Consider the following 23,244-nt stretch of genomic DNA (forward strand, 5'->3'; position numbering starts at 1 on the left):
GTGTTTCAATCATGGGCCAATTAGTCTCACAAATGGGGGCCCCGTGATGCCAGGGCACATTTGTTCCGGGCCTGCGCACTGGCTGGGCCCCATTGTCCTGCCTCCCGCCCCCGCGTGGGCCCATTGTCCTTCCCCGCAGCGGGTGCTGCTTACCACTGATTTACACAGGCAGGCGCCCCGCAGGCTCCAGGCTGCACCACTACAGCTGGCGGAGGTGCTTAAGGCCTTGGACCTCGTGACCTTTGCCCCAGCCCTGCTGTCATTTTGAAAGTTACAGACCAGAGGACTGCATACTTCTCCGGATTTACTTCCCATCCCAGCCCCTCCGCATAACACACACAAGCTCAGGCTCCCTTTCCTGTCCTCTCCCCTCTCCTCGCTCTTGGGTAGAAGTTTGGATGCATCGTTGAATGTCTGGAAGAGCCCAGGAGCTGGACTGGGAAGGGGCTGGGAGGTGCGAGGTACAGGAGGGGCAGCTGGTCGCCCCTGACGTGGAGGAGCCCGCTGCCTTCCTAGTGGGGCTGCTCACCTCCATTCCTTAGCTCGCACCCCATGCCGTGCGGGAGGGATGGAGGAGCAGTGGCCCTGCCAGGGACCCAGCCTCGATTTGGCATCTCGCAGTTGAGTTTGCACTTGGCGTCTTCCCTGCCAGGGGCTCGTGCACCCCAGAATAGGAGTCCTGGCTGGAAGTAGACAGAACAGGAGATGGGCTTGTAACTAGGCAGCAAAGCATAGACCTGGTCCCATCTGATCCGTTTACCCTCTTGCAAACCAAACTCAACTCCTCCTCCTTTTTACCTCCTTTCCTGCATTTCCACCCTTTTTTTTGACCCCCCCCCCCCCAGTTGCTTCCCCTCCTGGCTGGATTGTTGGAGTGATTGACAAAATTAGCAAATCCATTCATGCTACTTTTATTGTGCAGGTCTCAATAAATCCTCCGTGACTGGGGTGCACCTTAATGAGCTAGTGAGCTGACAAATTTGTTTACTGTAGCTGGAGGTGCCGAGTAATGAAATGCACTTGTGTCTGCAGCTCACTGCTAAGCGAATGCACGGTTTTCTGGGGCCAGCGTTGCGGGCGCCGCCTCAGGATGACTCCACGTTCCCCAAGGGATGATGCATGTGTGTGCACATGCCCACATGTGTGTGCTTTGAGACATGTAATCACACACCCACCCATGGCGCAGTTTAAAAACAAATTTGAATGGGCTGTTCCAGCTCCTCCCCTTTTTGGTTATTCATTAAGAATTCTCTGCTTCCGGGACTAACTATAGGAAACCCTAACCTTCCCAACCCCCTCTCCCCTGTGAAAGAGGAAGGTTATATACATGTATAGGCCCCTTCCGAGACTAAGCAGGTGAGACAGAAAGGAAAGGGGTGGGGAGAGGTGGGGAGAGGTGGGGAGAGGTGGGGAGAGGTGGGGAGAGGTGGGGAGAGGTGGGAAGGAAACTGGAGTTTCCAAGGCTGAAATTGACAAGAAGGCTAAATGTGTAGGTTTTTAGCTCCTGGCTTGGCTTGGAAACGTAACTGAGCACATGATTCCAGTGCCCAGCAGCTCTGGCCTGTGTGGCTTTTCCTGTACGTGGAAAGGTTGCAGGTTCGAGTCCCAGGCAGGCACTGGGTTTGTGGGTGTGGTCCCGGTCAGGGTGCATCCAGGAGGCAACCAGTTGATGTTTCTCTTACACTAATATTTCTGTCTCCCTCTCCCTCTCCAGTCGATAAAAACATGTCCTCAGGTGAGGATTTTTAAAAAAGTGTCCAGCAGCAAGTGGCCGTGTGCAGGAGACGGGCCCCCGTGTGCGGGCTTCCAGCTCGGGGCTCAGGCGAGCCTCCCGAGGTGTCTGCTCAGCCTTCTCCACCTCCCGAGGGGCAGAGGCAGTAAGGGGAGCAGCGGGGCTTGTCTCCCGCTTTCCAGCAGCGGCTGCCCATTTTCTCCAGCCGGGCAGGCTGGGCCCTCCCTGTGCAGGTAGCCAGCTTTCTGAGGAGGTTCAGGAGCTTGTGCCCAAGAAGAAAACCAGAGAGGGAGCTCTTGGCGCTTCTCCAGGAGTCCTCAAGGGGTGGCATGGGGGGGTCGACATCGGCAGGCACTTCTGCGATGTCATGGGCTGGCTGTTTGGTCCCACCACACACCTCTAGTCTTCTCCACCCTCTTGAGATGCAGACAGAGCCTCCCTGCTTTCAGTGTGCATCGGCCCCAGGCTGTCTGTCTGTCTGTCCTTCCGACCCCCACGCCCACAGTGGGTGATGCATCTGGGCCTCATCTTTATCGACGATGCAGGGTGGGGTGGGGGTGGAAGGGGATGGGGAAGGGGAAAAGGTGGAAGTCTCAGTGTTGGTGTTGGTGTGTGGTGTCAGGGCTGCCCGGGGCTGGAGATGGTGTTCTAGAGAAGTGATCTGGGAGTCAGAGGAAGTAGGAAGGCATGCCTGAAGGATTTGGGGAGGTGGTTCCAGTGTGGATCGGGGTTTTCCCACACCCCTAAATGTGATATTTTCTTTCTCTGGGGAGAAGCAGCTCTTGGGGTGGCAGGGCAACCAGCCCTTCCTTCACTGGGTGAGGTTGGGGGAGTTGGACGTGAGACGCCCAGCCGTGGGCCACGAGCACGGACACGTGGGCTCCGGCACGTGCAGTTAGCTGTCGCCACCGGCTTACCAAAAACAGCCAGAGTATATTTAGATACCTCTGCTCCTTTGATTAAGAAACTACTTCGAGCTGGAGATAATAAGAGCCTGCTCCAAGGTGCAGCACCTGGACTTCTCCCCCAGCTGTGTGCCCTCCGATCCCGCGCTCCTCGCTGTTCAAGAGCCCGTTGGAGTGGAAATGATACAGGTGTAAACACGGGGGTTGTGTCTCCTCATTTTAGACCAATCATCACCTGGGTGGAATAAACACCCTGGATCTGTGTCACCCCCTCCTGCCTCCTCTTCCACCCTGGCCTTGGCTTTCTCCCATTTTTTGGCTAAAATTAAACTCGTTTCGAATGGGGAGTCTGAGTCGTGCGTGTGTGCACCCATCTCTGGCTGCGCGGCCCGTGGGGAGGAGAGGGGGTGCGGTGTGGCCACATCTCCAGAGATCAGACTGATGCAGAGGGGCCTGAGTGTCCGCGCGGACCCCCCCACATCGCCTGCCGCCCCATTCCTCCTTCCTGGTCCTGACCCCTTCGGCAGACAGCCTCAGAGTCCAGCCCAAGACCGAGCCCCATTCGTCAGACGAGCAGACGACATGCTGTTCGTTGACCTGCTAAATTACCTCCTTGTGCCCAGGCTAAATTATATATGTGATTTATATGGAAACTTACAGATTGATAGGACACAGCACACTGGAAGTGTTTACGGACTCGAAGCGTTTGTCAGTTGCCGTACGACAGCACTGTGTAGCGGTGTTGGGAGGGCAGGTTCGGTAGGAACGCCCGTTCCTAGACCGAGAAAGGAGGCCGAGGGCGGCAGCTGCCTACCTGGCCCAGGGTCCCGAAGCCAGGAAGGACCACCCCTCTGGGCCAGAACCAGGGTCCTCTGTTTCCCTGGGCGACGTGGTGAAACCGGTCCTTTTGTGGTCTGGGCCTTTGCTTCTGAGCGGCAGAGCTCAGACTCGGAGCCAGAACTGGGGAGTCCTGTCCAGCCTACCGCACAGGCATGAGGGGCCCGAAAGAGATCAGCTGCCTGCGGGTCACTGTGCACTACTCGTTTCCAAGGAGGGTCTGATCGGAAGCGCTCAGGGAGGGCTGCGCTGGCCTGCTCTTCCCCAGCACTCGCCATCGGCCTGTCTGGGCCATGCCCCTCCTGCCCGTGTCCCCCTCTGCCCTTCGTGATCACCCGCAGCTCCCTACTCATCGATGAGGCATCGAGTGCCCACCCTCTGCCGGGCCCGGTGCCCTGTAAGGACAGAGAATGGTTCCTGCTTTAGAGGGGCTTACCGTCCAGCAGGCAGAGCCGCGTGTCCAGAATAAACGCAACGTGGGGTGTTACGTGCTGTGATCGCGAGGGCTCAGAGGAGGATGTTCTTGGCGCTGAGTCCTACGTGGTGTAACTCAGCCAAGACGCCTTCTGTAGGGTCAGCTTCCTGGAAGAAGCGGCCTCGAGTCGGCGGAACAGCGTAGGCGTGTGCACCGTGCAGGCTGCCCGAGCCGCGGCCAGGGTGTCCGCCGCATGAGGGCGCTCGGCTCAGGGGCCGGAGGCTGGAGTCCAGCCCGCGTGCTCGCTGGAGCTGTGCACCCAGGGCGGCGCTGTGTGCCCAGAGGAAGGGGCGTCTGGGCTGGCACCGGCTCTGCTACCGCTTTATAGCTAGAAAGCTCTTTCACGTGGGCGTCTCATTTGATGCTCTCAACAGCCACAGGCAACATGGCAAGGGATGGGCACACTCTGGCCCAGAGAAGCTCAGTGACCTGCTGAGGGTACAAGGCAAGTAAGTGACGGAGCCCAGGATACCCACTCCCTGTGCCATGCTCCCCGGTGTGGACGGGGGCAGAGTTCTGACGCTGCGGGTCCCCTCGCCCGGCCTCGCATCTCACGGCAGCTAATGAATTGCTAATATAATTTTCTAGATAATTTTATTTTCATAGTCCCACATTTTAATGTGTTTCCAAAAGCTAGCATTTATTTGCTTAATCTCCCAGAGTAATAGAATCTGCCCTGACTCATCGTACATGCGGACAATCAGCTAGGCAGAAACTATAGCAGATTGTTTAATAACTCAGATCTGGGCTTGAGATTTCTAACTTGCATGCACCTGATAGCTTTTCTTGCGTCTCATCCACTTCTCCCCTACCCTTCCCTTCACTCTTTGAAAATATTTTTCCATCCTTTCCGCTGTTGGTGCCAAACACCAGAATGGGGAGGGCGGATGCGGGGCCCCAGAGCTCCCTGGTCTTTGTCTCAGCCTGAGTCAGGGTGTCCGTGGCCAGCGAGGGCCCCTCTGCCTGGTGGGTGTCCCAGGAAGGGGAGAGACACCACGGGAGGGGCTTTGTTGCATTTGCTTTCTACGTGGTGACTGTAATGTTAGACCTGTGACCAGGTGTGGAGCTGGTCGTCCGGGACCTCAGGTGCATGGTGCTTCCTGCCCGGGTCCTGCCCGGGTCCTGCCATGCCACCTTCCTGGGTTTCATTTCCTCCCTCCTGTCCCTGCAGCCCCCGCCCTCGTCTGGTTCCTGCCCTCCCCTGGCGGTGGCACAGAAGCCGTCAGCTCTCTTCCTGCTCCCAGCCACTTGGTCCCCATGCAGCCCAGGGTAATGGCCCTCACCCCCGGGAGGATCCCGCCAGCACCCCATCCTCTCCCGGCAGCATCGCCCATAGTGCAGTCTAATCTGTCCCTCCTGGCTATACGGCCCTCTGCCACCTGACCCTGTCACCTTGCCTGCTTTCCCTCCCTCGGGGCTGTCCCCGTCCCCGCCTGCTCAGAAGCACTCGGCACAGTCTCCCGAGCCTGGCTCCTTCTTCCCAAGACTCTTCATTTCTCAAAACCACTGGGAAAAACCCCTCAGAACCTTCTCCAAAGCCTTGAAGTCACCCTGTCTTGTCCTCTGGTTGGTGTTGACTTGGTGTCCCCCAGAATCTGTGACCCCGTCCCCTTGTCGCAGTGTCTGCACTTGGTAATGGTCACAGAGTCAGCGCAGTGGCCCGAAGTGGGCTCAGGCCATCAGAGCAGGAGGGCGGCAGAGTGGGGCAGCTTCCGGGGCCCCGGCGGAGCCCGAGGGGGCAGCGTCTGTCCTGCCGGGGTACCAGCCCTCAGAGCTCCTCCGGCTGGCTCTCCAGGCTCAGTGTCCTACTGGGAATGCCATCCATGTCCCCTCCGACCGGGCTCCTCCCACCCTGGAGCTCGGGATGTCTAGGAAAAACCTGGCCCGGCCCACCTGCTCCGTCTTACCAATTTGAAGCAGTGACATCTGGCTTGATCGGGGTTCTCTGTGGGGTGATGTTAGGGGCAGAGAAGGGGCTGGTGCTGAGGCCCCAGGACGAAGTCGCCAGGGCTGCTGGTCACAGAACCTGTAGCAGGTGGACCCCCCTGCTGGGTACACTGACAGGGTGGACTGGACGCGGGGACACTGTCAGCGTTGGTCTGCTTCTGCCTGGGCGGACCACTCCCCTCGGTGTGCCCTCGATCAGGTGGAGCTGAGCGCCCAGCACCTCCCAGAGATCTGCTGACCCCCAGGGGGTCGGGAGCTTCAGAGGGTGGTGCCTGTGCCTGCCTGTCCGCTGCTCCCGCCCAGGCCCTGGGCCCTGCTGGGCCAGCCGAGCCCTCGGTGCTGGGCGCACCTGAGCCCGCTGGAGCCGGCTTGCCGGTGCTGTTCCTCTGCCCTTCCAGGAGGAGCCCAGGCAGATCGGTGCCAGACCTGAGGGAGACATGGGCCCTTAGGACATGTGCTTTGATGAAGGGAGAAGTGACAGAGCAGGGTCTGCTGTAACTAGCGTGAGGGTTCACCTCCAGGCTGCCGGGTGCACCCCGGCGTTGCTGCCTAGGAACCCCACTGAACTCGGGACACGTTGCTCGATCTCTCTGCACCTCGTCTTCCTTATCCGAAGGGTGAGGGTGTAGAGCCTACGTCTTGGAGATGTAGTTTTAAATTAGACTCCGAAAAGTCCCCGACGAGTGCCGTCTCGGCACCGAGCCTCCGCCGCGGCCCTGCGTGGACGGCCCAGCACCTTTGTGGCTGGGATGTTTGGTGCAGGCCTCTTTCCCCACTAGGCGTTGGGTTCCACCAGACAGGAAGGAGTGGCTTGGGGCCACCACTGGATCACATCTGCACGTCCTGGGCCGCCCGTGGCTGGGCCCAGAGCATGGGGCCCGGGCCTGGTCCTGGGTGGGTGAGGAGTGGCCTTGCGTCCACGCCTGAGCCCTGCTCCTGTCTCCACAGGCACGGACATGGCCGTCTTCTGCCTGCTGTGCGGGAAGCGTTTCCAGGCGCAGAGCGCGCTGCAGCAGCACATGGAGGTCCACGCGGGCGTGCGCAGCTACATCTGCAGCGAGTGCAACCGCACCTTCCCCAGCCACACCGCCCTCAAGCGCCACCTGCGCTCGCACACAGGTAGGCCAGCGGGTGCCGGGCCAGGGGCTGGGAACAGTGTGGGACTCACCTCCACACAGTGCCGGCGCCGGGCAGAAGGGGCCCTCAGCCCTCCTTGGCTCAAAGATGGGGCCGGTGGGGGTGGTTTCCGGCACGCAGATCATGATGGACAGGTCCCCCGCCCCGCCTGCTGGACCCTGAGTTCTTCGTCTCTCTGCTCGACAGGGAGGCAAAGAGGGTCCTCGTCAAAGACGCGTTCTTGGGTCCCACCTCGGAAACGGATTTGGGGTGGGCTGCAAGACTCAACATTGCTAATAAATATTCCCAAGGGACCTGACACAGGTGGACCCAAAACTCATTTTGAGAAAATACCACCTGCCTGGTCCCTCATTCTCTCTGCTGCAGCCCCCGTCAGTGTCCCTGGCCCCCGCCCCGTGGACACACTCCCAGAGTCGGCCTTGGGCTCTCGAGGCCATGCTGCGGAAGAGGCCCTGACTGCCCGCGGCAGAAGCACGTTTTCTGCACAGGGACCTTGACCTTGCTTAGGGCACTGCACGAGGAGCCATGAGACGTCCCTGCTTAGCCAGTTCCAGATGATGAGGGAGGAGGGGGCTCGAGTCAGGAGGCCACCACCCTCTGGGTTTTCGGGCCAACATGCCTCTATCCCTGGGCCCCTAGTGAGGGGATGGATGACAAACTTTCCTGTCTCTAAGACAGCGGTTCTCAACCTGTGGGTCGCGACCCCTTTGGGGGTCGAGCGACCCTTTCACAGGGGTCGCCTAAGACCATCAGAAAACACATATATTTCTGATGGCAATTCATTAACAGTAGCAAAATTACAGGTATGAAGTAGCAACGAAAATAATGTAATGGTTGGGGGATCACCACAACGTGAGGAACTGAATTAAAGGGTCGCGGCATTCGGAGGGTTGAGAACCGCTGCTCCAAGACCAGACTGGGTCCTTGCTGACCGTACACGGATCAAACTGCCCCTCCCGAGTCTGCACGTGTCTGTGCAGTGTGTGCTCTCCTGGGTTTGGGTGAGGGGGGGGCGGGGCCGGGGCGACAGGCAGCCTCTGTGTCTGGGTGTGTGACAGGGTGTGCGTTCCTGTCTGGTGGAGAGGGCACACGAAGCTGGTGTGCAGACAGGGCTGGTTGGGCGCTTTTTCTTCTCATTCTGGATCTGTCCCGGTGCCAGGATTAAGGGTGGGTTACAGGCCAGGCCTGGGGTGGGTTGCAGGCTTCGCTGAATGAGGCAGGGGCGTTCTTTGTCATGCACGGAGTGGCCTGTCCTACCAGCAGTGGGCATGCTCATCGAAGGGCCGCCTGGGTCTCACTTCTGGACCCCCAGTTCAGGGGAGCACACGCCTCAGCGTCACCAGGCTTGCTGAGAACTCGGGACTGCTGGTGCCGGCAGGGGAGGACCCAAAGACTAGGGCCCCGCAGGAAGGGCTAAGGGGGAGGGACGCTGACAAGGACTTGTTCCCCGTGCCTCTTGGGCATCCCTGCAGGTGTGAGCACCTCCCCCGCTGCGTTCCCAAGGTGAGCCGATGAGACAGGGCCATAACCTGCAGCCACTGCTGAGGAGGCCCTGGGTCAGCTCTCTTGCTTCATGTGACTTGAATGATCCCTGCCCTGCTAAGTCTGCCCAGGATACGCCCTGCTCTGCTCAGGCCGCTTTCAGAGAGCTCAGATATCAAAACGTCATGTTCTTCTGGGTCACTCAGGTCCGTGGGGGGGAGACAGAGCTGGGGAGAAGCACTTCCTGGACTAGGAAACATGGAACATGAGCACCGCCTGTGCACACACGAACGCCCACCGATTGCCACGCCAGCCCGTGCTGCCACGGCCCTGCACACATGAGCCATGCACAGGCCGCACACCCGCACAATGCCTCATTAATATTCCGTTGTTCTTGGCCCGTTTGCTGCTGGGGCCTGGTGTTTAGCATCGGCAGCTGTGTTTGGTAAGTCAGTCCAGCCGTGTTCTTGGCATTGATGGATCCCTGATTCACATGGCTCCTCTTATAATAAACCCTCAGCTGCGCTGCGTGGAGGGGCCTGAGGAGCTCACAGGAGGGCCTGGGGTGGGGGACACTGGGCCTGGCCAGTGCCAGGGAAACTGCAGGTAAGGACAGACCGCTGGGGTCACAGGTGCACTGGGCAGGCCGGAGGGGACCCTAATTAGTCTCGTTTGTCCTGCACTTAATGTCAAGCTCATTAAAGAGGCTACAGAGTTAATCAACATACCACAAATTGGATTTTGAGCTCTACAGCCAGTTTTGTGTACATTATGGCCACACTGACAGTTAACTCTCAGGGCGGGGATGTTGGACCAGGTGCTTGCCGTGTTTCAAAAGCTGCGTGTGTGCATGTGTGTGCGCGTGTGTGCGTGTGTTCGTGCACACGCGTGTGGGTATGCGTGTGTTCTAAATGTTTCTTACTCTCTTCCCTGGCTGACTCTGGAGATTTCCTATTTAAACTCATTTAACATGTGATCCACTTCATAATTAAATTCATAAAAATGTGATCAAACAAACCTCTCTGTCTTAACCCTTTGGTTTTTAAACTCTTCGGGCCCCCTGGAGGGGAAGGCGCGGAGGCCGCGTCCCCTCGCTGGGCGGCTGCTGATGTACGTTTTAATTACCGGCTCTGGCTGAAGCCTCCGGTGGCCCCTGCTTTATTTATTTATTTATATCTTAATGAGGGTTCTGAATCCTTGATTAAAGTCATAATCATTGCTGATTCAGTAAGGAGGGGCACTGGATGTCAGACGGGCTGCGTGTCGCCGTCTACACACACGGGCACACGGGCACAGGCGCGCAGACTGCCCTCAGAGCTAATTAGGACCAGGGGCTGCACGTCCCCCCTTGGGTTGGATGGGGCTGGTCGGCAAGCGGTCTGCACAACCCTGGCAGCCTAGACCAGGGACGTGCCGAGAACCCCCGGCCCGTTTCATGCCCAGGTCTGCATGGGAGGGACTCACCGGACCTCACCGGACCGGCTCAGCCAGGGCGGGGCCCCTCGATTGCTGAGAGCTGGTCTCCACAGAGAGGCGGCTCTGCTCTCTGAGCTTCTCTCCGCCTCGGAGGGATTGCTCCCACCACCCCCGGCGCTTGCAAACCTCTCACCCATGCGAGAGCCGCCCAGTGGGCAGACCCCAGCATCCACTCCCCACAGAGCCTTAAAAAACCTTCCGAGCCATCAGAACAGATGAGAATTTATGTGGGTGCAGCGCCCTGAATTCAGGAGGGGGAGCTGTGGGTAGCAGCCTGCGGAGGGGAGCGAGGAGAGTAAAATATCATTTCAGAGAGGAAGTGAAGGCACAGGCCTGCGAGTCTATAACGAGAGGGACAATTTATGCCCAGGCACGAGCGCAGTTTGACATGGGGATAATGAAAAAACGTAGGTCATTGTGGATGACTTAAACCTTCAGCAGCTGAAGAAAATGTATGAAATGCAGAGGACATTACACGGTTGGCAGCCCCACACATCTGCAGGGGGACGAGTGAAATACAGTGGGCCATTCTTTACCATAAACTGTGGTTGTTGGAGATGCTGCCCAGAGAAATTGTAATTACAGAGACAAGACGAATCAGCGATATTTAAATATTCATGAACAAAGTCTGGGGTGATCAATCTATCTTTATTGTCTGTGCCTTCACTCCTGTAATAAATAAGTAGCTGAAGTCTTCACCTTTCATCCTCAAAAGCCCCCCACTTTGGGGACAAAATGAGAAATGGTTGACCCCCCACCCCGAGCCACCTTTTACCTTCCTGAGGACACTGGAAGGCAGACAGGAGGCTGATGGGCATGGATCCGGGGCTGAGGAAAAGCATTTCTCCCCGTTTCATACACCCAGCATTTCCTGGGTGTCTGCTCTGGGTTGTCCTTATGTACGTACTGAGGCTACTGGGGTGACCGGAAGGTCCCTTTACCCTTGACGTGCTTCTGTCTAGAAGCATGGTGGGCATGGCGGTAGGAACAGGACAGCATGTCAGTTAGCAATCAGAGACCGTTCCAGCGCCAGACTCTGGAAGCAGACCAGAATCTGACTCCAGACTCAGCTACTTGACCTTGGGGACCATGTTCGAGCATCCCTAAGCATCTCATTTTTCTCATCTGTCAAACGAGAATACTACAATACCTTTCCTGTAACGTTCTTGTGGTGATTTCGTGATAGGATCCATGTGAAGTTCTCAGTACAGTAGTGAGCAGTCAACAAAAGTGTGGGCCATTTTACTTAGAAAGTGTCATAAAAATCATCCTACTGCTGCTAAAAGAACAAAATGCCGGACCTTTTCTCTTTTGGGGGACAGAGAAGAAAGTGTAACTCATTTTGCCTGTGAGACTGAAGAGAAGCTTCCAAACAGGTGATTTTTGAGTTGGGCCTTGAAGGATGACTAGGAGTTCGCCAGGGAGAGAGAAGAAATCAAGCAGAGAGAACAGCTGTGTACAACTGTGGAGGACAGAAAGAACAGAAGCATTTTGTTCTGGGACGGGGGGCGGGGGTTCTCCTTGTTTCCCAAATTGGAGGGATTTTTAGGGGCAGGGTTGTCACTCCTGACCTGGAGAAAGGAAGAGGAGACAGAAGGAGAAGCTGAGAGGCAAGGTCTCAAAGGGGCCTCGTGGGGCCTGCTTTCTGAGGGCCGCTGTTCATTTCCGAAGCAAATGGGCTCTCTTTTCCTTGACCAGCCCCTGAGCCCTGATGACCACTGGGCCGCAGTAAGGTATGGACACGAGTGAACACGGGCTCCTAGTTTGTGCTCCGGGGGCCGGCACAGCTCGTGTCCTTCGGCCTCTCTGCAGGTGATGAATGCAGACACTCATGCTCCTGGGGCACTGGACTGCTCTCCTCCTCCCTAAAGTGGGGGCAGGGGTTGGCAAGGGCCTGAACCAGCCCCTTGTCCCCACAGGTGACCACCCGTACGAGTGTGAGTTCTGTGGCAGCTGCTTCCGGGATGAGAGCACACTTAAGAGCCACAAACGCATCCACACGGGCGAGAAACCCTACGAGTGCAATGGCTGCGGCAAGAAGTTCAGCCTCAAGCACCAGCTGGAGACGCACTACAGGGTGCACACAGGTACCAAGGGCCAGGGAGGCGCACTGCAGGGTGCACACAGGTACCGAGGGCCAGGGAGGCTCACTGCAGGGTGCGCGTGGGGCCCGAGGGCTAGGGAGACGCACTGCAGGGTGCACACAGGTACCGAGGGCCAGGGAGGCTCACTGCAGGGTGCGCGCGGGGCCCGAGGGCCAGGGAGACGCACTGCAGGGTGCACACAGGTACCGAGGGCCAGGGAGGCTCACTGCAGGGTGCGCGCGGGGCCCGAGGGCTAGGGAGACGCACTGCAGGGTGCACACAGGTACCGAGGGCCAGGGAGACGCACTGCAGGGTGCACACAGGTACCGAGGGCCAGGGAGACGCACTGCAGGGTGCACACAGGTACCGAGGGCCAGGGAGACGCACTGCAGGGTGCGCGCGGGACCGAGGGCCAGGGAGACGCACTGCAGGGTGCGCGCGGGTACCTAGGGCCAGGGAGACGCACTGCAGGGTGCACACAGGTACCGAGGGCCAGGGAGACGCACTGCAGGGTGCGCGCGGGACCGAGGGCCAGGGAGGCGCACTGCAGGGTGCACACAGGTACCGAGGGCCAGGGAGGCTCACTGCAGGGTGCGCGCGGGGCCCGAGGGCTAGGGAGACGCACTGCAGGGTGCACACAGGTACCGAGGGCCAGGGAGGCGCACTGCAGGGTGCACACAGGTACTGAGGGCCAGGGAGACGCACTGCAGGGTGCGCGCGGGACCGAGGGCCAGGGAGACGCACTGCAGGGTGCGCGCGGGGCCCGAGGGCCAGGGAGACGCACTGCAGGGTGCGCACAGGTACCGAGGGCCAGGGAGACGCACTGCAGGGTGCGCGCGGGACCGAGGGCCAGGGAGGCGCACTGCAGGGTGCACACAGGTACCGAGGGCCAGGGAGACGCACTGCAGGGTGCGCGCGGGACCGAGGGCCAGGGAGACGCACTGCAGGGTGCACACAGGTACCGAGGGCCAGGGAGACGCACTGCAGGGTGCACACAGGTACCGAGGGCCAGGGAGACGCACTGCAGGGTGCGCGCGGGACCGAGGGCCAGGGAGACGCACTGCAGGGTGCACACAGGTACCGAGGGCCAGGGAGACGCACTGCAGGGTGCGCGCGGGGCCCGAGGGCCAGGGAGGCGCACTGCAGGGTGCACACAGGTACCGAGGGCCAGGGAGACGCACTGCAGGGTGCGCGCGGGACTGAGGGCCAGGGAGGCGCACTGCAGGGTGCGCGCGGGTACCGAGGGCCAGGGAGACGCACTGCAGGGTGCACACAGGTACCGAGGGCCAGGGAGACGCACTGCAGGGTGCGCGCGGGACCGAGGGCCAGGGAGGCGCACTGCAGGGTGCGCGCGGGTACCGAGGGCCAGGGAGACGCACTGCAGGGTGCACGTGGGGACCGAGGGCCAGGGAGACGCACTGCAGGGTGCACACAGGTACCGAGGGCCAGGGAGACGCACTGCAGGGTGCGCGCGGGGACCGAGGGCCAGGGAGACGCACTGCAGGGTGCGCGCGGGTACCGAGGGCCAGGGAGGCGCACTGCAGGGTGCACACAGGTACCGAGGGCCAGGGAGACGCACTGCAGGGTGCGCGCGGGACCGAGGGCCAGGGAGACGCACTGCAGGGTGCGCGCGGGACCGAGGGCCAGGGAGACGCACTGCAGGGTGCGCGCGGGTACCGAGGGCCAGGGAGACGCACTGCAGGGTGCACCTAGGTACCGAGGGCCAGGGAGACGCTCTGCAGGGTGCACACAGGTACCGAGGGCCAGGGAGGCTCACTGCAGGGTGCGCGCGGGACCGAGGGCCAGGGAGACGCACTGCAGGGTGCACACAGGTACCGAGGGCCAGGGAGGCGCACTGCAGGGTGCACACAGGTACCGAGGGCCAGGGAGGCGCACTGCAGTGTGCGCGCGGGACCGAGGGCCAGGGAGACGCACTGCAGGGTGCACACAGGTACCGAGGGCCAGGGAGACGCACTGCAGGGTGCGCGCGGGTACCGAGGGCCAGGGAGACGCACTGCAGGGTGCACACAGGTACCGAGGGCCAGGGAGGCGCACTGCAGGGTGCACACAGGTACCGAGGGCCAGGGAGACGCACTGCAGGGTGCGCGCGGGTACCGAGGGCCAGGGAGGCGCACTGCAGGGTGTACGTGGGGACCGAGGGCCAGGGAGGCGCACTGCAGGGTGCACACAGGTACCGAGGGCCAGGGAGACGCACTGCAGGGTGCGCGCGGGTACCGAGGGCCAGGGAGACGCACTGCAGGGTGCACACAGGTACCGAGGGCCAGGGAGACGCACTGCAGGGTGCGCGCGGGACCGAGGGCCAGGGAGACGCACTGCAGGGTGCACGTGGGGACCGAGGGCCAGGGAGGCGCACTGCAGGGTGCACACAGGTACCGAGGGCCAGGGAGACGCACTGCAGGGTGCGCGCGGGACTGAGGGCTAGGGAGGCTCACTGCAGGGTGCGCGTGGGTACCGAGGGCCAGGGAGGCTCACTGCAGGGTGCGCGCGGGGACCGAGGGCCAGGGAGACGCACTGCAGGGTGCGCGCGGGGCCCGAGGGTCAGGGAGGCGCACTGCAGTGTGCGCGCGGGACCCGAGGGCCAGGGAGGGTGTAAGCTGGCTCCGGAACCTGGGTGGGGGTGGGGCCAGGTTTGAACCAAAGAGTAGAAGGGGTTGTTAGGGTTATTATGCTAACCTCAAGCCTCTGACCGCCTCCCCACAAGGCTGAGGCAGGCATTGCTAATCAACCGCAGCACACTTCCCAGGAGCCAGAGTAGCCCTCCAGGCAGCATACCAATAGCACACGGGTCACACAAGATGACTTCTGCTGGTGAGTCCTGGATTAGGTTCCCCAGTGAGCTGAGAATGAAGGTTAGGACAGTTTTTACTTCACGGTTAGAGTAGGTTAGAGTAAGAATTGGAGGGCCTTGCGTTAGGTTATGATGAGGGAAGTCATAAGTTAGAGTTAGGTTCTGAGATCAGAGGAGCAGATACACATGATAAACCCTCTGTGTGTATCACGTTTTACCATTTCAAAGGGACTTCACGGTCCATTGTACATGTTAGAACTGTGAGCTGCTGTTTTCCCTGGGGTGGTCCCGATGTCCAGCAGGGGGCGGTGGAGTGCCGGAGCTGCACCGGGCCTGCTTGGGGAAGCCGGTTTGGCAGTTCCTTCCCAGCTGCACGTTCAGCGGCAGCACCCCGGTTCCTTACACTGGCCATGGCGGAAGTAGTCACAATGTGCCACGGCAGCGCTACAAACCCAGGCTCTAGGGGAACCAACTGTTACATTTTATCACGGTGCACCACTGCTGGGGGGAGGTGGATATTCAGAAGGACTTGCTTGGAGGATAAGGTGTAGTGGATGGCGGTGGTCTGGCCGACTAGGAAGCCTCCTCTGATGAGGGGAGATAGCTGTCCTTTGCAAGGAGGGCAAAGTGACCTCTGAGGCGGGGGTGCGGGGCGGGGCAGAGGCGACAGCAAGCAGAGGATTAGTGTACTCATAGCTCTGTTTTCTTGCATTGGCCACAAGGAGAGGATGGGGTGCTTGTTGCTGACCACTGGAGTGACCCAGAGGATTCCCCAGAGCCCTGGGGCTTCCTTAGCCCCTTGTGGGGATGTGACCTGGCAGGTGGATCATTAAATGCATTGGCAGTGACCATTGTAAATAGCAGGTCGATAGTTAGATCACTTTGGCTGTTCATTACTTCATTATTTGCTGCGGCCTCTGCATGGAGGAGTATCGATAGCGGGATGGCTGGCCAGTTAATTACTGTATTGAAACAAGGTTCCCTCACACCCTCTGCTCAGCTGCAGGGGACTCTAACGGGAGTCGGGTACCAGCTAGCATGGACCTGGCACTCCCGTTTCCTGCCCCCCGCCCCCAGCCCGGAGGGATGGCAGGTCCAGGGCAGATCCCCAGAGCCTGCGATGATGAGCCAGCCCAGACGCTGCGCGTTGGAAGGAAGGACGGGCCTCCGTCCTTCCCACCCCGGTAGCCCTGCTCCCCTGGAAGGAGCTGCCGAAGCCATCCCTCAGGAAGTTGCGGGCCTCCCTGTCCCTCTTCCAGGCCTCCCTGTCCCTCCTCGGGCAGGAAGGGGCTGTGCTTTGGGAGAGTGAGGAGGAGGGGCGCCGGGGACTAGAGCCGCGTGGGCTGTTCAGTCACAGCGAAGTAGGGTGGAGACTGGTTCCCAGACCCCTGGCAGGAGTCAGGCGCCCAGCCGCCCTGAGTGACTGGTGCCATCCTTCCGAGGGACGTATCCCCCTGGTGGAGAGCAGGAGCTGGACGACCTGCCCCAGCGAGCCCTGGTGGAGCGATGCCCGCCCGGCCGGCCGGCCAGCGGGCGCGAGGCCCTCACAGCCCCTCCGTGTCCTTCCGCAGGTGAGAAGCCCTTCGAGTGTAAGCTGTGCCACCAGCGCTCCCGGGACTACTCGGCCATGATCAAGCACCTGCGGACGCACAACGGCGCCTCGCCCTACCAGTGCACCATCTGCACGGAGTACTGCCCCAGCCTGTCCTCCATGCAGAAGCACATGAAGGGCCACAAGCCCGAGGAGATCCCGCCCGACTGGCGGATAGAGAAGACTTACCTCTACCTGTGCTACGTGTGAAGCCAGGCCAGGCGGGGGCAGAGGCGTGGGCGAGAAGACGTGAGTTAGAGCAGGAAGGAGTCGAGGAAGGATTGTGCAAAAACAAAAAATCAAAAAACAAAACAAAACAAAAAACAAAACAAAAAAAAACCCATATATAGTAGTTACGAAAAGGAAGAAAAAGGAAGCCTGATAGCTCTCTGGCCTTGGGTTCTCTGGGGGCTCCAGGTGACCGGGATGCCTGGCCACTGCCCCATCCCGGCACCCGGCCCTCGTCCCCTGGCTGGAGGTCAGCCTGGGTACGGGTGAGGGGGTTTGTTCCGCTCAGACCCTCTTTTTATGTCCAGAAATGGAGGCTGGGAAGAAGGTGAGGGGTGGACTGGTCAGAGCCAGCCTCTGCCTGCCATCCTCACGGAGACGGAGGCGGGGGCGGGGTCCTGCTCGGGGCTGGGCTGGGTCACTGGCTGTCACTCAGAGTGGCAGCTCTAGTTTGCTAGGGGCAGGCTGGGCTGGGGAAGGACTCTTCTTCCCTTCCCATCATTCAGTTCACCTACTGCTTCCCTCTGCTGACCACATAGGTGTCCCCTTCCTCTTCCAGCTTCTGCCCCTCCCCCAGCTCCTGTCCCCAGGTCCAGGGAGTGTCCGGCGCCCTCCCCCCAGCTCCTAGTGGGGACACTGTGCCTCACCCCAGAGCCTCACTCCCACCCTTAGCTTCTGAGAACACAGAAGGGGAATACCCCACCCTCAGAAAATCCTGTCCTGAGGGAGACCTGCTGGGCTGCTTTTGCTTCCCAGATGAAAAAACACCTAAATACAAACCCCACCAGACAGACAGACAGACAGACAGACAGGGGTCTCCGTCCCCCTCATCCAGTCCCCAGGAGAAGGAAGCCGAGAGAGGGCTCACTGTCCAAGGGGAGGAGGTAGATGTTCCCCAGAGGTGCCCTCCACCTGGGGACAGGAACACCTGCCCAGGAGTCGGGGGACTGGCCAGGTGAGGGTGCTGTAGAGTCATTCTGGGGACCTTCTGAACACCCCAGACCTGGTGAGCTCGGTGGGAAACCCAGGTCCAGAGGGCACAGAATTCCTGCCTCAGTGCCCCGTCCCGCCCCAGTGCGCAGGGAGGAGGAGGAAGAGTTGCTGAAAGCGCTTTGGCCGTGTGTTACTTCTTTTCTGTGTCCCCAGTTCCCGTTAGCACATTGTACTTGAATTACCTCAGTTTTTTGTGACCTCATGAGCTTTTGTAACCCCTGTATGTCTTTTGGTTGGGGGTTGGATGATGGGGAGGGTGTTCTTTTCTGTTTCTTGTGTAAATTAATAGTTGGTTTAATACCTGTCAGCTGGCCAGGGCCTCCCCATCCCTGAGCGACTAGCCTCTCAGCTGGAGGAGCTGTGCTGAGATTGAGCCCTCAGGGTCTGAGTGGGGCTGGGCCAGCAGAAGGGGGGGTGCACTGGGGCCTGTGGAGTCTCTGTGGGCTCTGCCCAGGGTAGGGACTCATCCTGCCAGGTTGAGTCAGCCTAAAATAGCCTGGACAAGATCCCCCCTTTCTTAAAATTTGCTGGGTCCTTTGGGTCTGAGGGCCTGTGTTCTTCAGATCCTTACAACTGTGTGACCCCACCTCTGTGTGCATTGTCATTGCCAAAATTGGTCTGTGTTCCTGGCTGGTGAGGGCTGTGCCAGTCTTGGTTTTGCTGCGTTGGGTTGTGTTTTTCTGAAAGCTACCTCTTATGTTCGTCTGGTTCTTTTGTCCCCTCCTGCCCCTCCGCTGCTGCTCTGCTCCCCTCCTTCCCACCCCGGATTTTGGAAAGCACATTTGCAATATTTGTTTCCACTGTGGGATGGGCCCTCCGTTTCAGCTCATGCTTTATTTGTAAAGTTTTTTTCTTCTTCTTTCCTTTCTCTCTCTGAGAAAGTTGTGGCTGCGTTTTTGTCTTAGGTTTTAAAAAAGTGGTTTAGGGAAGCGGTTTTGGGGAGAAGGGTTGTGAGGAGTATAGGGAAGTCGGAGGAGGGCTGGGTGCTGCTGTGACCACGTTGTCCCTTGGCCCAACTCCCGCCTCCCCCGCAATCTTGCCCACCAAATCTGGAGGCCTTAAAAAGTGTGTGTTGGGGGTATAGTCACTGGGGGAACTGTGTCACTGGACTGTTGACTGGGGATGAGGAATAGGGAGGATGCTATTTTGCAATTATAATAATGACTTAGTGCTTTGGAAAGGAAAAAAAGTTAAACTTGAAATATGTGACTAGAGCAGTTGCTGTGTTTTTAATGTGAAGAGTGAAATCTTTGGGGGGAGCAGTCTGTAAGAAATCAGTATGCACTATTGCTCCCTCCCCCAAAAATGGGAAAAAGGGGGACTGGCTGGCCCTCGGGGGATCTGTAAACCCCAGAAAACAGTATTTGAACAGCAAGAAGTCATTCAACGTTGGTGGGGAAGGAAAAAATCAGACTATTCCATAGACCTGGCTGACGCCTCTCCTGCCCGCCTCCCCACGGAGCTGGGTCCCCTCCCCGTTCGCCAGCGCTGAGGGGGTGGGCTCATCTGGACAAATTGTAATATTTTTGTAACGTTTGTTAGTTCCTGCGTCAGTGCTGCGGGACTTGCCCTGTCCTTTGTAATGTGAATAGGAAAAAAAAAAAGACAAAAAAAAATACCACCACCACCACCACCAAAAGATCCTTTTGTGTGTGTGTCTGCGTGTGCTGTTCGTGTGTGACTGTGTGTGACGTCACGCAGTGTTGTTGTCATCTGCTGTGGCAGCACGGGACAGCACTCATCCGCCCGGCGCCCCACCGCCCCACCGCCCCTGGGGGAGCCCCGGTAGGGAGGCAGGGAGAGGGTCAGGATCTGCACGGAGCCGGGTTGGAGGCCTCTTATCTGCTTCCTTCTCGCCTCTGCCCCACGAAGGCTCAGACACCTGAGCACAGCCCAGCGTGCCTCCTGTTCCGCTTCCTACTCATGAAGACAAGAGCATCCTTACCTTGCCTGACCTCGGCCAGGCCTAATCGCCAAGGTGAGGGTCAGAAATGACGTGGAGGCTTCAGATGTGTCTGTATGAAGGGGGCTGGGAGGCCAGGAGGGGAGGGGTGCTTCTCCCCCAGGAGCGATCTGTGCGGCTTCCTGCCCTCGGCCGGTGGCCACCGCTGCCTTCGGCGTGGCGCTGCTGGTGACCTGCCCGTTGCTGCCTTACCCGCATCCCAGAATGCCTCCGGCCTGCAAGCACACGCTGGCCACAGGCCCTCCCGCCAGTCTGTCCTGCAGGTGTGTCCCCGATGCTTTTGGGGACATGTGCCCCCCCCCTTTCCCTCTTCTTCACTCATTCAAAGCATTAAAATCCTATGTGTATATAGGATAGACAGATATATATAGAGAGATATATATAGCAAGAGAGATATAAATAGTAAATATCATTGCTGCTTTGGGCTGCTTTGGAGGAGGCCATGGACATGAGGAAGGTAGACCTGGGGCGCAGGGGTGGGTCGGGAGGCTCGGGACCCCGTGATTCAGTACAATCCAGGGATGCAATGTGGGCTTGTTGAATCTTTGTGCCTGAACAGTTTTCCATGTTTAGGAAAAAAGGAAAAGAACCCTGCTGCAGTTTTTCACAAGTGTGTGGTAGCCTCCAGGATGCTGCTGGGGGGGCCTGCAGGGACAGGGCCTGGGGGCCAGTGGCCAGTGGAGCGAGCAGCATGGGCTGGCTCTCCAGCTCCATCCACGGGGTGGCAGGGGCCAGGTCTGTGGCCAGTCCCCCAAGGACAGACAGCTGGGCAGTGGATGTAAGAGAAGCAGAAAAAGAGGCCACCGTTCAGTTCCCCGAGGCCCGTGTCACATGTTTCTCCCCTCCATCTGGTTCCCTCCTTCAGGGAGCTTCATGGCCGCACGTACCAGGATATTCCCGTAGGAGGTGGGAAAGCCAGACTGGCCTTTCCCGGGGAACTGCTGGGTGCAGGGACAAGGCCGAGCGGCCAGGAGAGGGGTGGGAGACAGGCCAGGGAGGTGCGGAGGGTGGGGGAAGGGAGGGGGAGGGGTGCGGGCCCGCAGGCTGTGAGCCAGCAGCCCCGCCTCCGAGCCCCGGGTGTCCGGCTTTGCAGACAGGGTACCTGCCTCCTGGTGTGTGTCCTGGGATCTGTCCACATAGTGTTATGCATGATCTTTGTGCGGTTACGAAGCCGTGGTGGTGCACCATGACATCCGACCCATCTATATAGATAGATATATATATGTATGTAAATTATAGCACTGAGGGCCCTGCCGCCCTGCTGGACCAAGCAAAACTAAGCCTTTCGGTTTGGGTGTGATGTTTCGTCTCGTTTGTATCTGTGGCTTGTCTGATGCCTTGACAGCACAAGGGCCGGCCCGATCGCTCTGTATCACATCGTGTTTTCAATTAATTGATGTTCTAGTTCATGTCTACCTCAGCGCCTCCTCTTAGCCTGATTTTAGGAGGTTGCCAATTTCGTTTCTTCAATTTTACTGGTTACTTTTTTGTACAAATCTCTCTCTCTTTCCCCCTCTCCTTCTCCCTTCTCCCTTCTGCTGCTCCGTCCGCCCCTCCGCCCCTCCCCTGTCATTCCTGTCTCTCCCTCTCCCCTCCCCGCCTGCCCGGCCCCAGCCCGGCGCCCCCAGGATGAGCTTGCCAGTCCCATCTGTCCTGATCCCAGAGCAGCGCCCTCGACGTCCCGCGGTCCTGGTTCAGCTTTCCGCATCTGCCTTCGTTTCGTGTAGATTGATGCGTTTCCTCATAATTTCAGTGTTCTGACAACATTTTAAAAGAAAAACAAAAACAAAAAAAAAAAAGAAAGAAAAAATGAATTTACTGCTGCAGGTTTTTTTCTCTCTCCATGTGTCACTAAGTGAAGTTTGTGCCTTCTATAGCAAAGAGAATATTTTTTACATCCTACTAACAGTAGATTTTTTTGTAGTGGACATTTTTTGTATTTTTATTTATAAGTCTCATAAGAAAAATAGCGATGTTCAGTTGTATACCTTGAATCTGCAGTTAGAAGAGAATAAAGTTAATTCAGTTGTCTCTGGCTTGAAGTGTCCCTGTTTGTGGAAACTGGTTTGTCTTCTCCGCCTTTTCTTGGGGGGACCGAGAGGAACAGAGACTTCGTCTGCGGAGGGGAGAGAGCTCGGGACCACACACCTCCAGCCTCATCGACGCGTCACCTTCATGTCACATTGACCAAGCACATACCCACTCCATCACGTATTTTTCTAGTACTTAAAAAAAGTGTTAAATACAGTACAGTCATATGGTCCTTGGCACCATGTGTGAAGTGGGCACTGGTTCATTTGTTCCTTCAGCCGGACGTTCGCCCGGCCCGGTTCCTGTTGGAGGCCGTGGGAACACAGCTGGGAGCGGGCAGGTGCACCCCTGCCTTCAGGGAGCTGACATTCCAGGTGGCCACTGAGAATCCGTTTGCTTATGTGATTACTTGCTCGGGATCACGCAGCTGGTGAGTGGCAGAGACAGAACTGGCATCCAAATCTCCTGATGCCAAATTAGGTTGGTTTTCCCAGGACTCCAGAGGCAAAGCTCTCCTCTGTCTGGTCTTTATTAAGAGACATTTTTAACTTCTTAGCTTAAGCAAGCTTCAGAAATTTCTCAACAAGAAGCTGCCACTCAATTTAAGGTCTCTGGACCGGGGTGGGGGGAAGCCCAGCCTCCCCACTAGCAGAATAAACGAAGCATCCCCACCCCACCCCTCCTCCCTGTCTCTGGGCAGGGCTCCCTCTCGAGGCTTCTGTCCCCTCGCCGGGGACGGGGTTTACCCTGGGTGCCTGGAGCTGGAAACCAACCCCACCCAAGCCTAGACCCTCCGGCTCGGCCCGTGCCCGGAGCCATCCCGCCTGCCCTGCGCTGACCAAAGTAACCCTCACTAGAAGCAGGGGACACCGCGGCAGGGCCCTCGGGGTGGGAACAGTGCAGGCTCAGGGCCACCTGACCCCCTCCAGCGGGAGTCGCTGGGCCGCCGCCCTGCACCGCAGACTGAGGATGGCCAGTGCCTCCCTCACTCGCCTGCCCTGGGCATGGGGGGGGGGGGGCTTGCAGTCCCTTCGGCCCTGAGGGGCGGAGGTCCAGGGTCCGAGGGAACCTGGGGTTCCTGAATGGAGAACCGCCTGGAGATAATGCACCACGGACGCCCTCCCCGAGCAAGGGCAGGGTCTCTCCCAGCCTCCATCACGCTCCATCGGCTCCATCGGCTCCATCGGCTCCATCGGCTCCATCGGCTCCACTCCCTTCTTTCCTCTCTGCTCTGCTCTTTCCTTTGCCTGCTGTTCGTCCCTTTCCCCCTTCGCCCTCTTCCTTCTCTTTCTCCGCTCGTCCTCCTCTCTGCTTGCCTGTGTGTTTATTTCTTGCTTTTGTGTCTCTGTTCCACATTCTTTTTCTCTCCCCAAGTTTCTCGTCTTGGAAACAGTCTTTTGCCAAAAATATATTTGGTTCGATGTTGAGCCTCTGTCTCCATTCCTCCAAGCCACCCATCCACTCCTTTCTTCTCTGGGTCCCACTCATGCCGCAGGCTTCACCCGTCCTGGGGTCCCCCCCCGCCCCTCCCCCTCGGGCTTCAGCTTTCTCCTG

The 23,244-nt window shown here is 58.7% G+C and overlaps 1 protein-coding gene across 1 annotated transcript in view; it reads left to right on the forward strand.

Moving 5' to 3' along the window:
* The window catches only part of LOC118627917 (zinc finger and BTB domain-containing protein 16), a 91,436-nt gene extending 74,665 nt beyond the window's left edge, over positions 1 to 16,771 (forward strand). Inside the window, exons 4-6 of the mRNA XM_036258437.1 lie at positions 6,845 to 7,015; positions 11,911 to 12,078; positions 16,456 to 16,771. Coding sequence (XP_036114330.1) covers positions 6,845 to 7,015; positions 11,911 to 12,078; positions 16,456 to 16,685 — 569 coding nt within the window. The 3' untranslated portion in view covers positions 16,686 to 16,771. The remainder of the gene's footprint in view (positions 1 to 6,844; positions 7,016 to 11,910; positions 12,079 to 16,455) is intronic.
* Positions 16,772 to 23,244: the final 6,473 nt, after the last annotated feature.

The sequence above is a fragment of the Molossus molossus genome, unplaced genomic scaffold, assembly GCF_014108415.1.
Source record: "Molossus molossus isolate mMolMol1 unplaced genomic scaffold, mMolMol1.p scaffold_m16_p_13, whole genome shotgun sequence".
Lineage (NCBI taxonomy): Eukaryota > Metazoa > Chordata > Mammalia > Chiroptera > Molossidae > Molossus > Molossus molossus.